Source organism: Alosa alosa, chromosome 5 (genome assembly GCF_017589495.1).
Source record: "Alosa alosa isolate M-15738 ecotype Scorff River chromosome 5, AALO_Geno_1.1, whole genome shotgun sequence".
NCBI lineage: Eukaryota > Metazoa > Chordata > Actinopteri > Clupeiformes > Clupeidae > Alosa > Alosa alosa.
Genome location: NC_063193.1, coordinates 6,496,442 through 6,516,330, shown reverse-complemented (window position 1 = coordinate 6,516,330; position 19,889 = coordinate 6,496,442). Strand labels below are relative to the sequence as shown.

At 44.2% G+C, this 19,889-nt stretch overlaps 1 protein-coding gene across 10 annotated transcripts in view; it reads right to left on the bottom strand.

Moving 5' to 3' along the window:
- sorbs3 (sorbin and SH3 domain containing 3) overlaps positions 1 to 15,876 on the bottom strand; it is a 33,423-nt gene extending 17,547 nt beyond the window's left edge. The window contains exons 1-3 of one of the 10 annotated variants that reach the window (XM_048243375.1): positions 15,713 to 15,876; positions 1,513 to 1,575; positions 168 to 359 (exon numbers count right to left, since the gene is read on the bottom strand). In XM_048243375.1, coding sequence (XP_048099332.1) covers positions 168 to 359; positions 1,513 to 1,524 — 204 coding nt within the window. In that variant the 5' untranslated portion in view covers positions 1,525 to 1,575; positions 15,713 to 15,876. Of the gene's footprint in view, positions 1 to 167; positions 366 to 1,512; positions 1,576 to 5,644; positions 5,734 to 7,029; positions 7,215 to 12,485; positions 12,758 to 15,712 lie in introns of those variants that run through there. The other 9 variants (XM_048243371.1, XM_048243378.1, XM_048243377.1 and 6 more) reach the window with 9 other exon arrangements.
- Between the last annotated feature and the right edge of the window lie 4,013 nt (positions 15,877 to 19,889).

Here is a 19,889-nt window from a genome sequence, read left to right as displayed (position 1 = left end):
TAGTTCATTGACTTTCACCAAGGAGCTAAAGAACCTGATGACTGAAACACCAGTCCACTGCAGTACAATAAAGGTGAAAGTCTGCCTATATTTTATGCTGCGACAACATCGCATGGCATAGTGAGTGCATAACCATTATGCAACTACTGTTACAAGCTGCTACTGGCCTTCTCTTGTGAGGATGGAGGCTGGACCATGCGGAATGGGCTGAGAGGCGGGGTGGGCAGGCCAGGCGAGATCACCACCACTTCCTGGGTCAGATCTGGAGCGGTGAGAAGCTGCTGCTGGGGTCTAGTGCGCGGCTGTCCATCATCTGAGAACACAATCCGCGAGCCATTTAGATGGTTATGCACCTCCACCTGTCGCTAGGATGGGAGAGAGAGAGAGAGGGAGGGAGGGAGGGGGAGGGAGGGAGAGAGAGAGAGAGAGAGTTACAGGAGAGTACAGAACCTTGGTGCCCACATCCCTTCAATTCCTCTTCTGTCCTCCACTCAGGTTTAGGTAAACAGATGGAGAGATGAAGACTATTAAGGACCAGTACAGTAAGATAAAATCATAAAATAAGAAAAAACACACAACACAGCATATAACACATGCACACTCTCCTCTCCTCTTTTCCTAGTTAAGGTAGTATGTCTCCTTTCTTTCGAGACTAATTGGTCCTTGTTGACCAGGTTTTGGTGAGGCTGTAATTTATTTAAAGTGATGAGGGTAGGACGAGCCGATCCACCCTATCCATCATCTCTTTAGCCAGGCCCGGAGAAAGGCCCCATTGTGGCTAAGCGGTCAGAGGGTGAAAGCGGATAGGCTCATTATGGCCCCATTAGTAGCCTATTCAGGGGAGACAACTCTTTCGTTCCCTCCCAGGCCAAGAGGCGTTGCTTGGGCTAGGGGGGTCAGAAGGGGGTCGCCCCCGTCAACCATCAGAGAGAGACTCGCTGACCGAGCTCTCGATCACGTCCCTTTCGCAAGGGCCCCCCTCGTCGCCATGGCGACCGCTCGCTCGTCAGTCTATCCCGGGGTGCCGCCCCCTTCCGCAGACCTGACTCCTGCGTGTTTGTGTGCGAGAGAGGGCTGGTGGAGCTGCAGGGGTCATGGGAAGATCCTTTGGTTTCTCACCAAGTGTGAAACTGTATCTCGTAAAAATCAGGGAGATGCCATTGTGAGGAGCAGGGACAGCGGCATTTGCATGGAAATACAAGACTCGCCATAAATAGCTCCCCCTTTCATTCGCTCTGGTACATCTTGGTCTCGTTGCTGCATCTTTTAGGCCCGATTGAGGAGAGAAATAACAGTTTTGGAAGCTTTCAAAGGTATCCGAGACATGCGAGACAAATGCAATTGACAGAGAGAAAAAAACAAACAAGGCGGCTTCTCTGTGTAGCACAAAAGAGAGCATTTTTAAATGTTTCTTTAGAAATGGCTGAAGGGAGTGGACAGATCCCCAGATAACAGTAAATAAATATTCAACATATTTAGTCTGTTTCTTCGATTACACTGCAATTGGCATACCTGTGGCTGCATGTCATCAGAATTAGGCTTGATTGCTGATGGTCACCAACAGGATTTTCACAACTATGAAAGGGGAAAAGGAAAAAGAAAGCATTCTTTAGGAATACTAGTACATTACATTTCACTGATACAGTTCAAATGACGGGTAAATGCTGTAAATTGAACATATTTCCAATCAATTTATTTACACACTAATACCCCACATCCTGAATGATAATGGAACTCTCCTAATCACAGTCATTTAGTGAGAGACTTTAGTGAAAGCACTCGATAGACGCTATTTCCAGGCCCGTGATGTGTTTGTCTGCATTCCTTTCACCTTAACATTATCGAGTTATCCCATTTGGCATCCACTATGTCCCACACTGAGACTTCACTGCAGTGCTGCCCCTCCAGAGGCACTGAGTCACCATACAACAAGCTAAGCTACTGGCAGGTTGGACAACAACACACAGTCTAGGACGTCATGTATAAAGCCCATATTCTTCTTTCCCCACTGAAAAGCTGTCAGGGGTGAGAATGTACATCTTCCAGTCAAGTGTATATACCCAGCAATATATATACCCATTTTTGCTTGAAGTTAAATGCTGTTGATTTCCATGAGGTGGAAAAGATCTCCATCTTTCCCCTGTCACCATAGCAAACCCCATACCAAAACAATGAGACTGAGTCACAAGCTTGCCGGATTCTTCCATAACAGAACACAAACCCGGGACAGCCCAGGGCCCACCAGCCAAACTGAACAAAAAAAAAAGAGCTATGCTGGAAAAAAAATAGAGGGAAGCTAGAAGAGGATTAAAAAAAGGCCTTCAAGTTCAAATGTCCGGCACCTTAGCAAAGCAGATTAGGAGAGCCGATTCCACTTCAAAGGAGAGCAGGATTGAGAGGGGGTAATTTCCACTCAAGTGGGAGGTAACCTCCTTTCCCTCGGTATCTGAATAGGGTCAGTAGTAACTATGTAGGTTGGCATGGAAACTCAGGACCTGCGCTCTCTGAGATGATCACTACTTTCCATCTGGGGTCAGCTTTCAGCCGTTTAGGGAGGCAGCCAGAATGCGAGTGTTTCAACTGTACGAAGATGAGTTTTCCAAACGCTGTCTAAAATGGAACATTACAGAGTCTAAAGATTGTGGTCAGTGTCCTCTGACTGCCATATCCAGTGTCCTGTGGTCCAAATCACACACTGCTAGCCCCCCCCCCCGCGCACATGGGAATAACTAACCTTCGCTATGCAATCTTAAGCAGATGTGTCTCCCCAAATGACCCATAACCCCTGACTGTGCTGTTACATAACAGGAAGAACAGCTCAATTGTGTGTATGTGTATGTGTGTGTGTGTGTGTGTGTGAGAGAGAGAGAGAGAGAGAGAGAGAGAGAGAGTGTGTGAGTGTTTGTGTGTGTGTGTGTGTGTGTGTGCACATGCACATCCCCCTGACACTGATAAATTATCATACTTCTGACTCACTGACTCCACAGATAGCGAAATGTTAAAGGCTGGTGGAGTATGCTTATCTGCATGTGGGGAAATGATACCAAGCTCCAGCATATCTCTGGATTACTGTGGTCTCACCGTGACAATCTCCGCTGACATTTTCATCATCTGAAGAATTTAATATAAAAAAGGTCAATCTCTGAACCACAGCAGAAAGGGTGATCCATCCATTAACCCTTCCCTTCAGTCAAAATGTCTTAAATCTGTAGTTTGTTTTGATTAAACCGTGCTAACCAGACCACACTGGCATGTCTGTTTGACTTGTTTAAGTCTTTTAAACCCATTCATGTTCAACACTTTCCCACAGTCAAGCCTGCTAAATGTCTCCCACTTCTGCTTCTCAGAGGGTCGGCCTTTACAGCACATAATGACATGAGGAAAGAGGCTGGAAGAAGGAAAACAAGTCCTTAAATCAGTGGAGCCCCTCAAACAGACCAAGCCTTAAAAAGCTGGTGAGGCCGCTTGGCCTGCTCCGCGCTGCGTCTGGCTCCTGAGGCTTTCATTACCTAAATGAGTATTGAGGGGAGAGAGCAGGAAAAGTCGGGAGCTCCAGCTCTCTAAGTCCAGCTCTCTCTCTCTCTCTCTGTCCAAAGCCTGACGCTCTCGCCAAAACTTGAGGAGAGAGCCGAGAGGAGAGCCAACCTAATAAGGTCAATTCAGCCCTCTCATATCTGGCCCAAGAATTCGCAAGAACACACGCATGCACACCAGAAATAGTGTTTACTCCGAACACCCTACACATTCTTATCGGCTTGCAAGCGCTGAAGCACACTTCCCAACGCAAGTAGCGGAAAACACCCTTGGGTGGGGGTGGTGCTCCCTGGGAGATCTGCTTCAGGGGAGCCTGTTTGTTTGGGTGGGTTACACATTAACATAGATGTTCTTGTTGTCTTGAATGTGCAGGACATCTTCCAAATCTCAAGGCCAGATATTTACTTCCTCAACCAAACATGGAGATGGGAGTTTAGAGTGTGGGAGCTGGATTCCTCCAGAGCCTGTTAGGATGGGGATGTCTCGTCTCTGTAAACTTGGCCGGGGTATCAGACAGCTTTCGGCATGCGGTGAGACAGTGTTCTGGCTGAGTGTCAAATGTTGCAGGCTTTACTGCCAACTCGACACCCTCTGGTCCAGTCACAGTAAATTTCTTGTCTGGTCAGAAGGTCTTGTGAGTGACCAATACTTGCAACACACTGAATTGGGGACAACTTGTCCCGCTCCCATAGCATGGGGCCAAGTCTGTCAGTAACGTGTTAACCTCAGGAAAAAGGCCAAGCCTGCTAGCCCAGCACTGTACTAATGCAGTTGTTGTATTTGGAGGTAACAGGATGCAGGAAGACAATGAGACGCTTTAATTGGACTCCTGAGGAGGAGCCTCCACACAAATCGCTCTCACATGGCCTCACGCCTCCTCTCCTCTCCTTTCCTTTCCTCCACTTCTCTTCACTCCTCTCCTCTCCTCATCTCTTCTCCTCTCTTTTCCTCTCCTCTCCTTTTCTCTCCTCTCCTCTCCTCTCCACTCCTCTTCTGTTCTCTTTTCTCCTTTCATCTCCTCTCCTCTCCTCTCCTCTCCTCCTCCTCTCCTCTCCTCTCCTCTCCTCTCCTCTCCTCTCCTCTCCTCTCCACTCCACTCCACTCCTCTCCACTCCACTCTTCTCTCCTGCTGGCCATGCATGCCACAATGCTGTGTCAGGGGGACGGAGAGGCTCATGTGTATGGAACAGATTTATGCTCACGTGGCATTCAGCTTATTCATGAATTCTTACATCATTGTCGGCATGACACAGACTCATATCTGTATTGTTTACGTTTGCAGCATTACATACATGCAACAAACATTTCATGTTGTTATGTTGGAATGCAACTGGGAGACACAAAGCATTAACCCTAATAAGGAACACACCCTTGACTGAGTAATCATTGGTAAACCAGGCTAGGATGAGGTACAGCATATCCAGACAAGAACTCAACTCAACAAGACTGTGTCCCATACTCCACTTGTGGCAAGAATAATTAGGCTGGGGAGCATTAAATCCCACAGAATAACACTACCCGATGTGGCATAATTAATCTAACAAAGCAGGAAACCATTGTGGATTTAGAGTCCAATTAAAGGATTGTCAGGATTCAACATGAAAATCACATATTGCTCACCCGGTGAGTCAGACCATTAGGTCAGTGACCAACAGGATATAACCAAGACACACCACACCCAATTCATTCCTCTGCATTCTATAGGCACTACATTTACATTACAGAACAAAAAAAACAGTCTGTCTATTTCATCATGAAAACAAATCCCAGGGTATTCAACTAATTGCACGCTCGAACAGAAAGCAGACCGTACAGTGTCTCATTCAAGATATTCCGCAACCCTCAATGAAATCATATGCATACTCCTCCTCCTCACAGAGGTCTGCAGAATGGGATCAGCTGTAGGACCCACCAAGTCAGGAATGCAAACCATTCAGGCTGCATGAATTAACTTACTGAGGTTCCCAAATTTGTAGCCATTGTAATTCCACCATGTCCGTCACAAGTGAGTGTGGTATCACTTATAAAACCCTGTGCATATATTCACTGGGCAGTTAACAGCATAAGAAGATGACTTTTTATGAATAGCCCTTGCATTTTCAATATTTACCAAATTCCAGCAACACTCATTTAGTCGCACAATTGGTTATTCTCTCCATCTTTCCCATGGAAGAGATGACGCTCTGACCTTCTGCTCCCCCGGACAAAAGCCACTGTCATTGGACATGCAGTTAGCAAACAAAGCCATGGGACCTCCCATCTGCCCTCCCCACCCCGACAAAAGCCCTCTTCACTTTTGGACGTGCCGTCTACAAACAAAGCCATAGGACCTCCATTAACACCTCTCCACTGACCATCCACTGATCCATACATCTATACCACCACAACTACATCAATAAAACTACCATTGATGACACAGAAGAGGGGTCCGATCAGTCAACCATGGTGACAGTCCCTCAATGCCATTTTCACTGTCCCCATGTCTAAAGAACAAGACAACTTTATTTGACCACTGCCAACATCTGTGGTGTTAACCTCCCTGTCTATATGGGCTGCTTTGAGAGAAAAGGGCTAGTTAATGATTGTATATACTGACTGCCCGGCTGCAGCCCAGCTGCCTCTGGACTGATGTGGACGCTGCTTTGCTTTGTTTGCTTGCATTTGGGGGTCATTAAAGGGACACCAGGCAACGTTTTCGTGTTAATTAATCATCTTCGTAAGTCGGTATATGGTTAAATGACTCATTACGGGGCTAATGAAGGCTCTCTCGCCCGCCCCTACTGCCTGTAGGAAGAATATTCCACTTGCAAGTTCGGTGTATCCTACCCGCCGACCGAAGCAGGATCAGTTTACAGCACAGAGGCAGGCTAACGAAACAGCGAAAACCCTTGACGGAAGACGCAAAGAAAAGGAAAAGAGCTTCAGACCAAGCGAGGGGGAGTTTCGTAGAGAAAAAGCATCAGGCTTGCCTGGTGTCCCTTTAATTCGATCCGGATTTATCCAAACAGATACCAATTTGAGCATAAACACAGCTTTAAACACTGCTCCCCAAATGGAAACAAACTGCTTTTGGAAGCCATGCTGTGTGTGCTTCCTGGATAAACTATGACTAATGATAACATAATGATCCCAATGTTTCACTGTTACATTTTTTTAATTCCCCTGTGTTTACATTTACAGCTATCTAAAGGGGTAAACATGAATGGAACACAACTATGTTTCTGAGCAAACAGTCTGCAGAGACAGCGCCGACCAAATAAAACATCATTATAATTCCTGTCGTCCCCTGCCCGGTCAGATCCATACTTCAACACCAAAGGAATTCAGCAATTGCCCCTGCAGCCCTGCGGCAAAGAGGGAAAACAATCTATGCAAAGCAAACGAGCAGAAAATAAGAGTGTGAGCAGGGTAAAGAATCTCTTAATGAAAGAATAACAGTGGACACACAAGCCCAGAACACCACAAGCTGAAAAAAATAAAAAACGCTTCCACTACCTCCCCCTGGGAACTCCGCCGACAAAATGATTATCACCCTCGGCAGTTGTCTGACCTCTCCAACTAAAGGTGAATCACTCCGTCTCCCGGAATCTTCGTCCCTCACAGCGACTTGGCTCACAGGAGCAGATCCCATACAAGGGTCTGCACACAGCCTTGCTTATGATATGCTGTTGTAAGATATACAAAGTTATCACAGACGCCTCCGCTTCACTGCCTTGTATGGTGCTTCAGCCCGTTGCCTGGCGATTCAGCCAAGGGAGGTAGAGGACGGTCCTCGCATACCGGTCAGAAATGAAGAGCAGTGGTTTATCTTAAGCCTCCATTCACATGCTAATCGAGCAGCCTGGGGACAGGCAGAGGGTAGTGTGGGCAACATACTCACATTCTTACACATAGAACATCACGGTGTGTTGCCTTTGCATGTCATCAGTCGAGAGGAACATATCCAAGGTTGTCTGAATAATTTGAGAATTTCATATAGCCCACTGCATTGAGCACACTGATGCCTCAGTTCAGAGCAAAAGGCAGAGGGACATTTTGCATCTGCACACTTCCTCCAGGAACACATGGACTCCCTCCCTCTTCCTCCACACTCACACACACTCACACACTTCTTTCTTCCTCTTTGAATATGCAAACATATAGGGCTCTGTGTGTGTGTGTGCACGCACGCCTGTGTGTGCCTGTGTGTGTGTGTGTGTGTGTGTGTGTGTGTGTTTGCGTGTGCGTGTGTGTGTGTGTGTGTGTGTGTGTGTTTGCGTGTGCGTGTGCGTGTGCGTGTGCGTGTGCGTGCGTGTGCGTGTGTGTGTGTGTGTGTGTGTGTGTGTGTGCATGTGCATGTATATGTATATGTATATGTGTATGTGTGTGTGTGTGTGTGTGTGTGTGTGTGTGTGTGTGTGTGTGTGTGTGTGTGTGTGCATGTGCATGTGCATGTGTATGTGTATGTATATGTGTATGTGTATGTGTGTGTGTGTGTGGGAGCAAGAAGCAGGTAGGGCTCCCAGACGGATCAGCGAGAGCTTCAGGGATCAGGCCGCGTCTCTGCAGAGGCTCTGAGGTGAGGGAGGAGCGTAGTGGCGGCCGGGGCCCCACGGGGCCTTTTGTCAGCAGCGGAGGAGGGAAATGAGCTTGACATCGCTGTCTGCTTACATTGCCTTTCACCAACACAAGACGATCGAGACCATCGGGGGGACATGAGATTAAACACCATGCGAAAGGTAACACGGACCAAACATGAAGCTCGGAGCTATCATCCAATAGAGGAAGAAACACTGCCTTAAATGTGTTTCCAACAAAACACTGGGCATGCAACCAGATTTGTTTATAACTGTGACACAATAGCTACTCCTCACATCATTAAGAAGTGTAATTAGTTGCCTTAACAAAAGCTCAACAAAAGCTTTAATAGGTGTTCTATGGATACAAGATAGTATACTTACTGAGGAGAGTATATAACTACTGTTGTCAGATTGCCAGGCACTGATATAACAAACATAATGGTAAACAACAAAGCACTAGAACAACATAAAAGTCCACGACTAGAAATGACTAGTCGGAGCTCAGACTAAATCTGGCCTCTGAATGGTCGTCTCAGGTGTTGTGTTTCCTGAATAGCCATCTTAGAACTTTGCCAAGAACCACTTTTATCTTTAACAGTCAGTCTCTCTCCCTCACTCTCTTTCTCTCTCTCTCACACACGCACATGTACACACACACACACACAATCATATATACGGCTTCAGTGTTGGCCAAGGGTAATCTCTGGAGGTTTTCTAGAAGAACATTAATCCAAGTCCAAAACTGCAGATGTCTGGATAGGAAGACAAGGTGTCTCTTGTATTATAAAATGTAGACAGCTTTACTTCAGATTTATAGTTTTACACATGAGAAGCTTCCCAGGCAAAACAGTGCAGAGTGATATTGTATAAGACAGGGAAATTCACTCACCCAAATGTAGGCGTGTGTTTGCATTTACACACACACACACACACACACACACACACACACACCGTATCTGTCCTTTAACAGATGACAATACAAGGTGCCTGCTCTCTCTCTCTATCTCTCTCTTCCTTTTCCCCCTTCTCTTTATCTCCACTCTCGCGTAAAACTTGCTCCGCCTGAGTGAGACTTACTGGTTTGGCGGCTGTTGTCGTGGCAACCTCTGAGCCCTGGGTAAAAGCCGTGGTGCCTCTTGGCTGCCTGCTCCGGGGCTTCCTGAATGGGCAGGGCTCTTTGTTGCGATAAGGTGATATTTCAGAGTGTAGGCTTAAGGATGAGGGAGTGAATACAGTGTGGGACCTCCCAAAGCCACCTCTCCTTCATCATCCCTTCTTCCTCGTGTTTATTTTTGGCTCTCCCTTCAGTATTACTCACTCTCTTTTTATTGACATCAACACGTATTGTCATTGTGTTTTCTTTCCCTGTCTATGTACTTCCTTTGCTCTTTAGCTGAGAGTCATTCCATTATTATAGTAATGAATAGTTATGGCAAGCTCACAGGAGCCCAGGTCAGTAAGCCTGCCATTGAGTTTCATCATGTCTTCCCAGGGAATATGATCTTGTTCAAATGGCCTGCTTGTTTTTCCCCATACACACACAGACTCTATGGGCCCGTTCCAATCTAGTCTACACTGACAACTTAGTAGCTTGGAGTATGTACTTCAGCAATCAATTGATAAAGGAATTCTTACATCACTTTATTGATCAAATAAAAAAGCTACACCCTACCCTAAACCTGACCGTAAGTCCATTGTGTGCCACTGAAACAACAACTCTACTGAATCAAATTAATTCACTGGTATACTGCCCCAGGCCTGGCACCATCTGAAGGTTTGAGTATGAGTCTGACTGCATCTTGATGGTTACTGTTTGAAGGGGTCCTGATATGACCTTGTACAGTCAACAAAGACAGAGAGAGAGAGAGAGAGAGAGAGAGAAAGAGAGATAGAGAGAGAGAGTGCACGCAGTGGTCTGTGAAAAGTCCTGTGTGTCCTCCCTTCACAGCTCACAACCCAAACCAAACACAGTTCAGCAGACCCACGAGCCAGCAATTCAGCTCTTCAGTCTGTCAACACAGCAGGATTAGTCCTGCTCATCAGTCCAGGAACAGCTACAGTACTATCTCTGCGGTCTATTACTGGAGAAAGACGAGGCACTGCAGGGCAACTCTGCCCTCAGCCTCCACCACAAACCATCATCCCACTCTTTTACTGGGGAAGGGTGGGGTGGGGGGGTAATCTACACTGATAGCAAAATAGAATTACAACAGTGGATTAAATGTCACATAGAGGAGGAATAGCAAGTGTACTAATGGAGAAGGACTAGCATAGTCACATTGTAAGAATGTGTCTCCTCAGCACCAAGGGAATGAAACAAAACCTGGTCTTCCAGTTTGGTCAAAGGAATTTCACAATATACTGTAAAAGGGGGCTGGCAGTGAAACCCAGATATTCACTAGCCGACAGTCCAGTTTCTGTCATGTGATGCATAAACAAGCATGAGTAGGCTTTATGCAGTAACAGAAATACTTGTCTGTAGGATTTTTTGGTCAAGGATTTCAAAGACATATGCATGTGTAGGCCACAGAATGTAGGCAATGTTTTGTGTGCATTCTGCACTGTTGACCAGCCTAGAAGACAGACACCTCATTTAGTAAACAGTTTGAGTCAGCTCATGGTGAATAATTCAGTGGTTTGGCTGGACACCATGTAACAGTGGTTTATATGGTGTAGTCTTACTGCTGACGTCAGACTGTTTCAGCTAAAGGCCAGAGTGCCCTTTCTCCCAGGCTCCTGTAAAACACTGGCATTTTGTTGTTCATAACAAAGTGCTCAGGTCAGTAAATGGTGTTGGTTTCTCTCTCTGTGTGTGTGTGTGTGTGTGTGTATGTGTGTGTGTGTGTGTGTGTGTGTGTGTGTGTGTGTGTGTGTGTGTGTGTGTGTGTGTGTGTGTGTGTGTGAGTGAGTGAGTGAGTGAGTGAGTGAGTGAGTGAGTGAGAGAGAGAGAGAGTGTGTGTGTGTGTGTGTGTGTGTGTGTGTGTGTGTGTGTGTGTGTGTGTGTGTGTGTGTGAGTGAGTGAGTGAGTGAGTGAGTGAGAGAGAGAGAGTGTGTGTGTGTGTGTGTGTGTTGTGTTTGTGGGAGAGAGAACATTTAATCAGGATGAGGGAGGGAGGGAGGCACAGAAGACCCATCTGATCAGGTTGGTCCTCAGACCCCTGCTGTGAGCTGATTATCATCACCGTCATCACTGTCAGTCTCTGGGCTAGTGAGCAGAGAGAGCACATTCCTCCGCCAGGTTCTGTTCATTTTCTCTCTTTCACAAAATCAGTCCACCTCTATCTCTTCATAAACTGATGGACCAGCCATTTCACCTAATACATTGAGCCAAATGGCCACATTTGGTCTATTTCAGCCTTTCCCAGTTTGTCACACACAATTTCACCGTCTTGTTTTCAAGTCCACAGTGAACAGTTCAACAGAGCATGAAAAGGGTTGGCCCATTAAATGTCACAAGTCAAAACAGATACGCCAATAAGGGTTTGTTCAGATAATGGAGCCAAACACTCCTCGTCAATGCTACTCCAAAGTTATGTAACACTGCAATATGAGTAGGATGCACAGCACTGGTCAGTTAAGAGTTATTCTTCAAATATTCAAGCAAAACAACAAAATATAAAAAAACGAATTGCTAAATGAAGGCCCTGATCATTCTTCAACAACTTGTCATACTGAATACTTGCACAGAACTAAAGAGAGTTGCAGTCATACACAGGTCAAATTAGAAGGTGGAAAAATATCAAGCACAATAACTAATAGTCTCGCTAGCCTACCAGCATAAGATTGCTGTGACATGTGTCAAAAACTATAACAATGTCAACATGTGACGCTTACCCCCAACAACCACCACCAGAATGTGCCCTGACAGACACAAAGAAATGCGTGCACAGGCGATCTGGATCTACAACCTGCCCTCCAGAACTGTACAAAATACATTCTGTTGAACTATTCAGTGTAATTTTACATGAACACATTAACTGACTAAAACATGCATAATAGAAATACAACATATGTAATGTTAAAATGTCAGGATCATCAGGAAAATAGAAATACTGCAAAGAATATCCCATACAATTATACAATTATAATACATCTCTATGGTTCCAGATTTCTGCTCAGTGTTTTGCGACTGACAGGGGACCTGAACGGAAGAAACACACCCCCTAAAAGCCGCCTCTGCACACACACACACACACACACACAGTCACACACACATACACGTACACTCACACAGCTGAGCCAGAGAGAAGTCAGAGATCCAAACTAAAAGACAAAGCAAAAGCTGCCGTAGAGTGCCAGATGAAAGAAAACACCCATGAATGAGACACAAAGTTCCCGGTTAAAATAACTCTGAAATCTACGAGAAAGGTTTAGAACAAGATGAGTACTTACTGAGGAGAGGCACGGCTGTGATCTGAGGACAGAGAGAGGGAGGAGAATGAGAAAGAGAGAGAGAGCGGGCGAGTGAGTGAGTGAGAGAGAAAGAGAGAGAGAGAAAGAGTCCTGCTTCGTCTGTCCTGGGACGGGGGAGGCAAAGATAAACTACAAAGAGTGACTCAGCCTACGTATGTGTGAGTTCATGTCTGTGAACATGTGTGTATGTGTGTGTACGTACGTGTATGTGTGTGTGTGTTTGTGTGCGCATGTGTGTAGTATGTCTTGATGACTTAGCCTGCTCTCATCCTGAAACACCCACATCTCTCCAGCTAAAGCTTGTCAGAGGCTCTGTAATAGTTTCCATCCCATCTGCAGCTGGAAATAATAGATTCCCATGCAGGCACGGGCGCCGTGGCTACGCCCTCTTGTGTTTCATCATGCGCAGGGAACAAACTAGGCCATTTCCCTCCTGCCCGTTTCAGAGGGCTCACTGGGGCTCTGGCAATAACACAAGCCTTTGTGTTTCATGAACAAGGGATACTATTGCTCTCAGAAGTACATGCAGAAGTACCAATACTCACTTGCCCACAGACACTTCATAATATGAATAGAAATACAGAAAGACTGGCTGGGCCACTTTAGAGAGACTACACCCAGGGATGACCGGAGCACTCAGAGAACATTTAAACTTTTTTTGTTAAGGTGCACAAACGACTGACGTTTCGACGCACTGCGTCTTCCTCAGAGTCAAACCATACTGGTAACATTGCAGTGATAATAAAGTCCATTCTCCCCTCCCTCTCCCAAGACATTGGTTAGTAGTGAGGGGTGGGTATTAACAGGAATTAACCAGTACAAGCACTCGTAGAAAGAAAAGTAAGCATCAAATACATCATTGGTCAGTGTGAATTAGAAGTGAGTCAAAATAAATCAAAATAAAAAATGACTTAGTTAGAGAAAACAGGAAAGACATAATCATTCATTTAAACCATGGGGCTCAACTGTGTTGAGTGTATGGATCCAAAACGCTTTTCTTTGAAGTAGCATTCTGACAACGTCTTTTTATTATGATTTATTTTGACTCACTTCTGATTGTACTGGTTAATTGCTGTTAATACCCACCCCTCACTACTAACCAATGTCTTGGGAGAGGAAGGGGAGAATGGACTTTATTATCTCTTTATTATCTTTAGTCCTGGACTGTGAGCACCGATAAGGCTTGAGCGCAAGTGACACCTGTCTTACATGTATAGAAATACATTCAGGAACAAAGGGGATTGTTTCCCCTCCTCTGTCTGTATCTTTGTCTGTATCTCTGTCTGTATCTCTGCTCATCTAATGCAAGTTTAAGCCTATGAGCCTCATGTCCTTATAACTACTTTGGCAATACAAGCAACCAACTTGTCAAGCCAATAAAACAATTTGAATTTGAAGTAGAGAGAGAGAGAGAGAGAGAGAGAGAGAGAGGACCAAAGCATTTGACCAACTCTTTTCTACAACTCATTCCAGCTGATGTTTAATTGAAATATTCTCAAAGGTACTGAGAGAACAATGACACTACAGAACAAGCAAACCAGAACAATGGCACCACATTGGTAATTGCAAACAAACTAAGCATATTCAAAAAAGGACAACTATGGGCAAACATTGCACAAGATGCATCAGGGCATCATAGACTTTAAGAAGATATTTGCAACATGGCAGCCACTTTAAAGTAATACATTTGTACTTCAATTTAGTTCAAATATATTTTAACATTTTCAACATCTAGTGCTAAGGGGGCACCCAATTTATCCAGAACTAGCGAAAGTGTCATATTCTTGGTCGTAACCTCGGAGCTAATGTGTATATCTTACACATGTATCTACAGGTGAGATTAACAAACTAACAGAGACATTTACTGGATCTCCAGTGCCTTGGGATTTTACAAGACATTGTATTGGAATTTCTCAATTGGTCTCTCTCTCTCACACACACACGTGCATGCATGCATACACGCACACGCACACGCACACACACACACACAGAGCGAGGGAGAGAGTGTGTGTGTGTGTGTGTGAGAGAGAGAGAGAGACTCCTACACACAGCTGGAAGACATCATTGTCCATGAGGAATCAGTGTTTCCACACAGAGCTCCAGAGTGCGCCTGGCAGTGAGGGGGAGAAGGGGAAAGGGCCTCTCCAGACCCAGCACAGGCCAGAGAAACTGGAGCAATCAGGACCACAATGACTCATGCTCGGAAATGAAATTCACAATGGACAGAGGTAACAACGCTGCAGATCGCCAATCATAGGAAATATACGAGTAACGGAAAGTACCAATTCATCAAGTGTGGGGGGTGGGGGGTTATCCTAAGACATCCCAACATGTTTTGTGCTGCAGTGCAGTAGAATACCACTAAACTTTCAGGGCGTTCTGCAACACACAGAGCTGTGCTATCAAGACTCATTCAACTGTTATCATGCTGAGTCTTAGCAATGCCCAGACAGCAGGCAGCAAACACACAACATAGCTAAGTCAATGACAGCAATAATTCTGCTTTCTCACATGACACACACACACACACACACACACACACACACACACACACACACACTGAGATAAGATCAAAATATTGCAGTCAAATCTTGAGGTACTTTGCTCAGGTAATATGGTGGAACACAGTTCACAAGCAGAGTGCCACACGTTTGCTGACTGGCATGGCAGTATTATGTCACCAGTGTGGTTTAAAGCCAGTTCACCATAGCGATGGTATAATGATTGATATGCTTTTCATGAATCCATGGTACAGCTGTTTGATAAACCCCAACACACTCTGCTGTGTTTCACACAATTCAATTCAATTAATTTCAATGAGCTTTACTGGCATGACTGTAAGTGTTACAATGTTGCCAAAGCAGTAATTACATCATACTTTCACTTATTCCAAATGACACTTGCGCTCAAATGACAATTCACACCACTTTCTTCCTCCACTCTGTATTCAGTACTGTATGTGCTGGATGTTCTACCAACTTGATTGTTCCTCTTTCTCACAAACGATGCTTTTAATTACGCTATAACGTTATGTTTATGTAGTAGACACTTTTATCCAAAGCGACTTACAATAACATTAAGTGAAATCCACACACTTCAAATGATCTTAATATAAAATAACTGAAGTAATGCTGACCCACAATTTACAATTCAAAATATCTGTGACAATTCGGTCTGGTACAAGTAAAAAGGAAAATACTACTCACAAGGGATGATCACGTCTGCTTGGACTACTGTGGTTGCCTGTAAATCAGTAGCTATGTTTTTCTCACTCAGGGAAAGGATCGATTCACAGAACAGTTCTCTCTCTCTGACACTCTACAGGCGCCTTGGCTGGCAATGCCCTGGCATCTTCCCATACCCTCAAATCCTTCTTCTGCTGGTTGGCTGTCACAAGCTCGTCCACAGCGCCCAAGACTGCGATCCAAAATAAATATTTAACCACCAGACTACGCAATCAACAAGCAAAGGTCACACCTCTTTCTCTCACACAGACACAAACAGTCACACTCTCTTTCCCCTCTCATTCTCCTCAAGTGACTTAGTGCCTCACCTGCCTTTATGTCAGAAAATGTGTCAATCATACAGTATGTAGTGGCCTGTGCTGTGCAGGCTCCCACAGAAAAGTACTTCTTTAATCGGGGGAAACGAGTACCAGGGTAATGTTCAATTGACTACTAGAGCATGTTAGCTTTGAGTGAACATGAGGAGGATCTACCAAAGAGAAGATCAGTCATGACTCAAATTCCTAAATTCTAAATATTTGGCCAGCAAAAAAAAGAAAGAAAAATGAAGGCAACTGGTCAGTGGTGTGGACTGTGAGGAGGACAAAAGGGTAATTGTTCATTAAAAACGCTAAGACAAATGTTTGTGCTTCATTTAATGTCAAGGCTTTATTTCTGTAGATGCTGATGATATCAGAGAGATCTTAATAAATTCAATTGGACCTTTAAATGTTAACACATATGAAAAATAAACTTCTCATTCAACTTTTACACAAGTACATTACATCACACCAACATGGGTGTGTGGGTACCAGTCACACAGCATAAACCAACAGCTTACTGTCAGACAGCAGCGACAAGCCCTCCAATGCTTCGTTCTTGGCATCCAGATCTTTCTACAGTGTTGAAAAGATAAGTGAGACAAATATATGAATACGATGTGATATCATCTATGATGAAGTACCAATGTTATCAACATGTTTTAGAAAGCTAATACAGACAGCCCACTCCTGTTAGACTTTCAAGAGTTCCAAGAGTTTCCCCATTGCAGTTCTGGACAAACCCAACTATGGTCATATTGACAATCACTAGGTTTAAATTATAACCAAGGGTAGACTGAAAATAGACTTTAATTTCTCTCTAAAGCTTTACTTTCTAATTATCATCTGTGGTTACTAAAGACAAACACATGCTGAATATAAACAAAAGACACAGTAAACAATATGTAACATACGCTTATTCTATATCCAGACAATTAAATCCTTTATGGGATTTAAATCTTTTATGGGATATCACTGTCTGGTTATTTTTAGTGGCCAGTGTATGGGCCTTAATGAGAAATAAACCAATATCTCTGTGTAGGATAAATAGCAAGCAAAGTTGATTTAAATACATAAAATTCAAATTCAAATTCATTTATTAGAGGATAACCCCTTGAGATGGACATCTCATTTTCGAGTGGGTCCTCAGAGTAACACAAAACACTTACACACTCACACATACTAAAGCTCTTTCTCACAACCAACCACCCCAGCCTGTCCCACCACTGTCCAAAGCATATTCACATAATCAGTATGGTAAGATATGAAGATATTACAGGAGAGAACCATATTTACAAAAATGTGAGGTTAAAGCATGCATTAAGACATGCATAGACACTGATAGTTAAAATGATTTGGGAAAAGTTGCAAAATGTAACGTCTATTTACACTGGTTTTCTATTTAGTAATATGGAAGTTCCCGAACGATTTGCAACAAACAACAGCTATTCTCATATTTCGATGATATAATACTTCAAAATCTAATCACTGATAGGAGTCAAACACCCTGACATTTAAAATCTTCCACAAGAGTGACATCATGTGGTCATTTTAAAACAGTGCAGACATATATAAATTAAATTCACTTGAGAAGAAAAGTGCAGAGGAAATTGTGATGGATCTACTTGCATCTACCACACATGCATCTAACTTGTAAATGCACTATGTACTACGAACCTGGATGTAGTTCTGCTCTTATTTTGCACCTGAGCTCAAATTTCTGCTAGTAAGAGTCAGTAATGCCCAATCCTCCTGTAGGTCTACTTTAACTTATCTGATTGTTATCCGTCTGCTGAAGTGATTAGTTTACTAGATTAGAGTAGTTTGTTATTGCTCACTGCATTGACCTACTAAAAAGTTCACAACACTACATTCTAAATTAAGGGGGTGCAGAGCTAGCATTCAGTAGGGTGGTCTGTGGTTGGGGTGAGAACAGTGTTTGATGGTGCTGCGTGCCTTATGCAAGCATCGCCTGCCCTGAATGGCCTCAATGGAGGGGAGTGAGGAACCAGTATTGCATTGGGCAGTTTTCACCACCCTCTGCAGTGTTTTCCGGTCGGAGGCTGAGCAGTTGCCATGCCATACTGTGACACAGTTGATGGTGATGATGATCTCGATGATGCAGGGGTAGAAGTTCACCAGGATCTGAGGAGACAAGTGGACTTTCTTTAGTTTCCTCAGGACGAAGAGACACTGGTGAGCCTTCTTGATCACGGTAGAGGTGTTGAGGGTCCAAGAGAGGTCCTCAGAGATGTGGACACCCAAAAAACTTGAAGCCGGTGACACTCACCACCTCAGTCTCATTGATGAGAATGGATGTGTGTGTGCTAGCTTTAGACTTCCTGTAGTCCACAATGAGTTCTTTGGTCTTCTTGGTGTTGAGAGCCAGGTTGTTGTCGGTGCACCACGCTGTTACATAGGTGCTGGACCTCCTCCCTGTAGGCCGTCTCATCGTTGTTGCTTTTCTGAATTCTGTTCCAGTAGCCAGCAGTGTCCTTCCTTTGATCGGGCAGTGCCTCATTCAGCTGAACTCCAGAAGTCCTATGATGGTGTGCATAGGGTAGCCAAGATGGCAACATTTGCCCTTCAATCATACCAGTGTGATGTCCCGATACTCACCAGTAATACTTAACTGCAGTACCACACCACAACACAGGAGACACAGGAGACACAGTTGACCTTTGGGGTGCATGGGACTGCTGGTTGGGAAAATACACAGATAGAAGTGATAACATATTGCGAAACCTGTACTGAGAGATTAACATGTAATGAATTAAACAGTAAATAGAGATTTCGGTGAGTGCTTCGATCTTTGAACTCAAGTTACCAACAAGAACATTAGTCCTGCTCCCCATTGTGGTACAATGTGACAGACCTGTCTCCCTACCGCAAATGTTACACTGGTCTGCTACACGTTCATCAAGGCTGGCAGTGGACAGTAGCCTTACACCTCCACCATAGGCGCTATGGTCCTCAGTTGCCCCCATAGAGCATTCAAGGAGAAGGAGGATGGGTATATGTGTTTGTGTGTATGTGAGACACAGACGCAGCCATGTCCTGTGAGCAATGCTTTGTCGAGCAAAGGTGTGAACAGCATCCTCCACTGACACTTGCATGTCTCACCTCCATAAAATATAGTATATAAACACATATACATGTGGATTTATTTAGAATTCATGGGGTTACTGCATGCTACATGAAAGTCTAAGATTGTGAATACTACATAGTCTACTGAAAAAGCATGAAATGAAGTTTAACCACATGAAAAACATTTTTAAATATTAAAAAAATGAAATTTAGTAATGAAATTTACTTCCTGAAGTTTGTTGAAAAGAAAGAAATTTACTGAAGTTTGCCTACAAAAAGGAACCAATTGGGCTGCCATCTTTGCCCATATAAGGAAATCCGAGTGATAATGGCAAGTTAGCTCTGGGGTAGCAAATTGCAAGTTAGGGGTTGCATTGCAAGTTAGCTCTGTCTCTCAATACTATAAATTTGCCATCTTAAAGGTGCTCTAAGCGATGGCACGCATTTTTTAGGCTAAAACATTTTATGTCACTTACTGCAAACAGCACCTAACCAACCACTAGCTGTTTGTGTCCTACACTGTAAAAAAAACCACGATCTCTGTGGACAGCCCAGGCTCCAAGAACGGTGTTCCAGTTTAGATGGTGAGCAGATTAACTGGTGATATTTGCATAAAATTAGTGAATATATATAAGACCCTGCCTACTTCTTAAGAGCGTTCTGCTCTGCCTCCGCCTAGTGCAGGTTCACATTTTCACGATTTGCAAGTGAGACAATATAACGGATATCGCTGAAAACATCACCAGTGTATG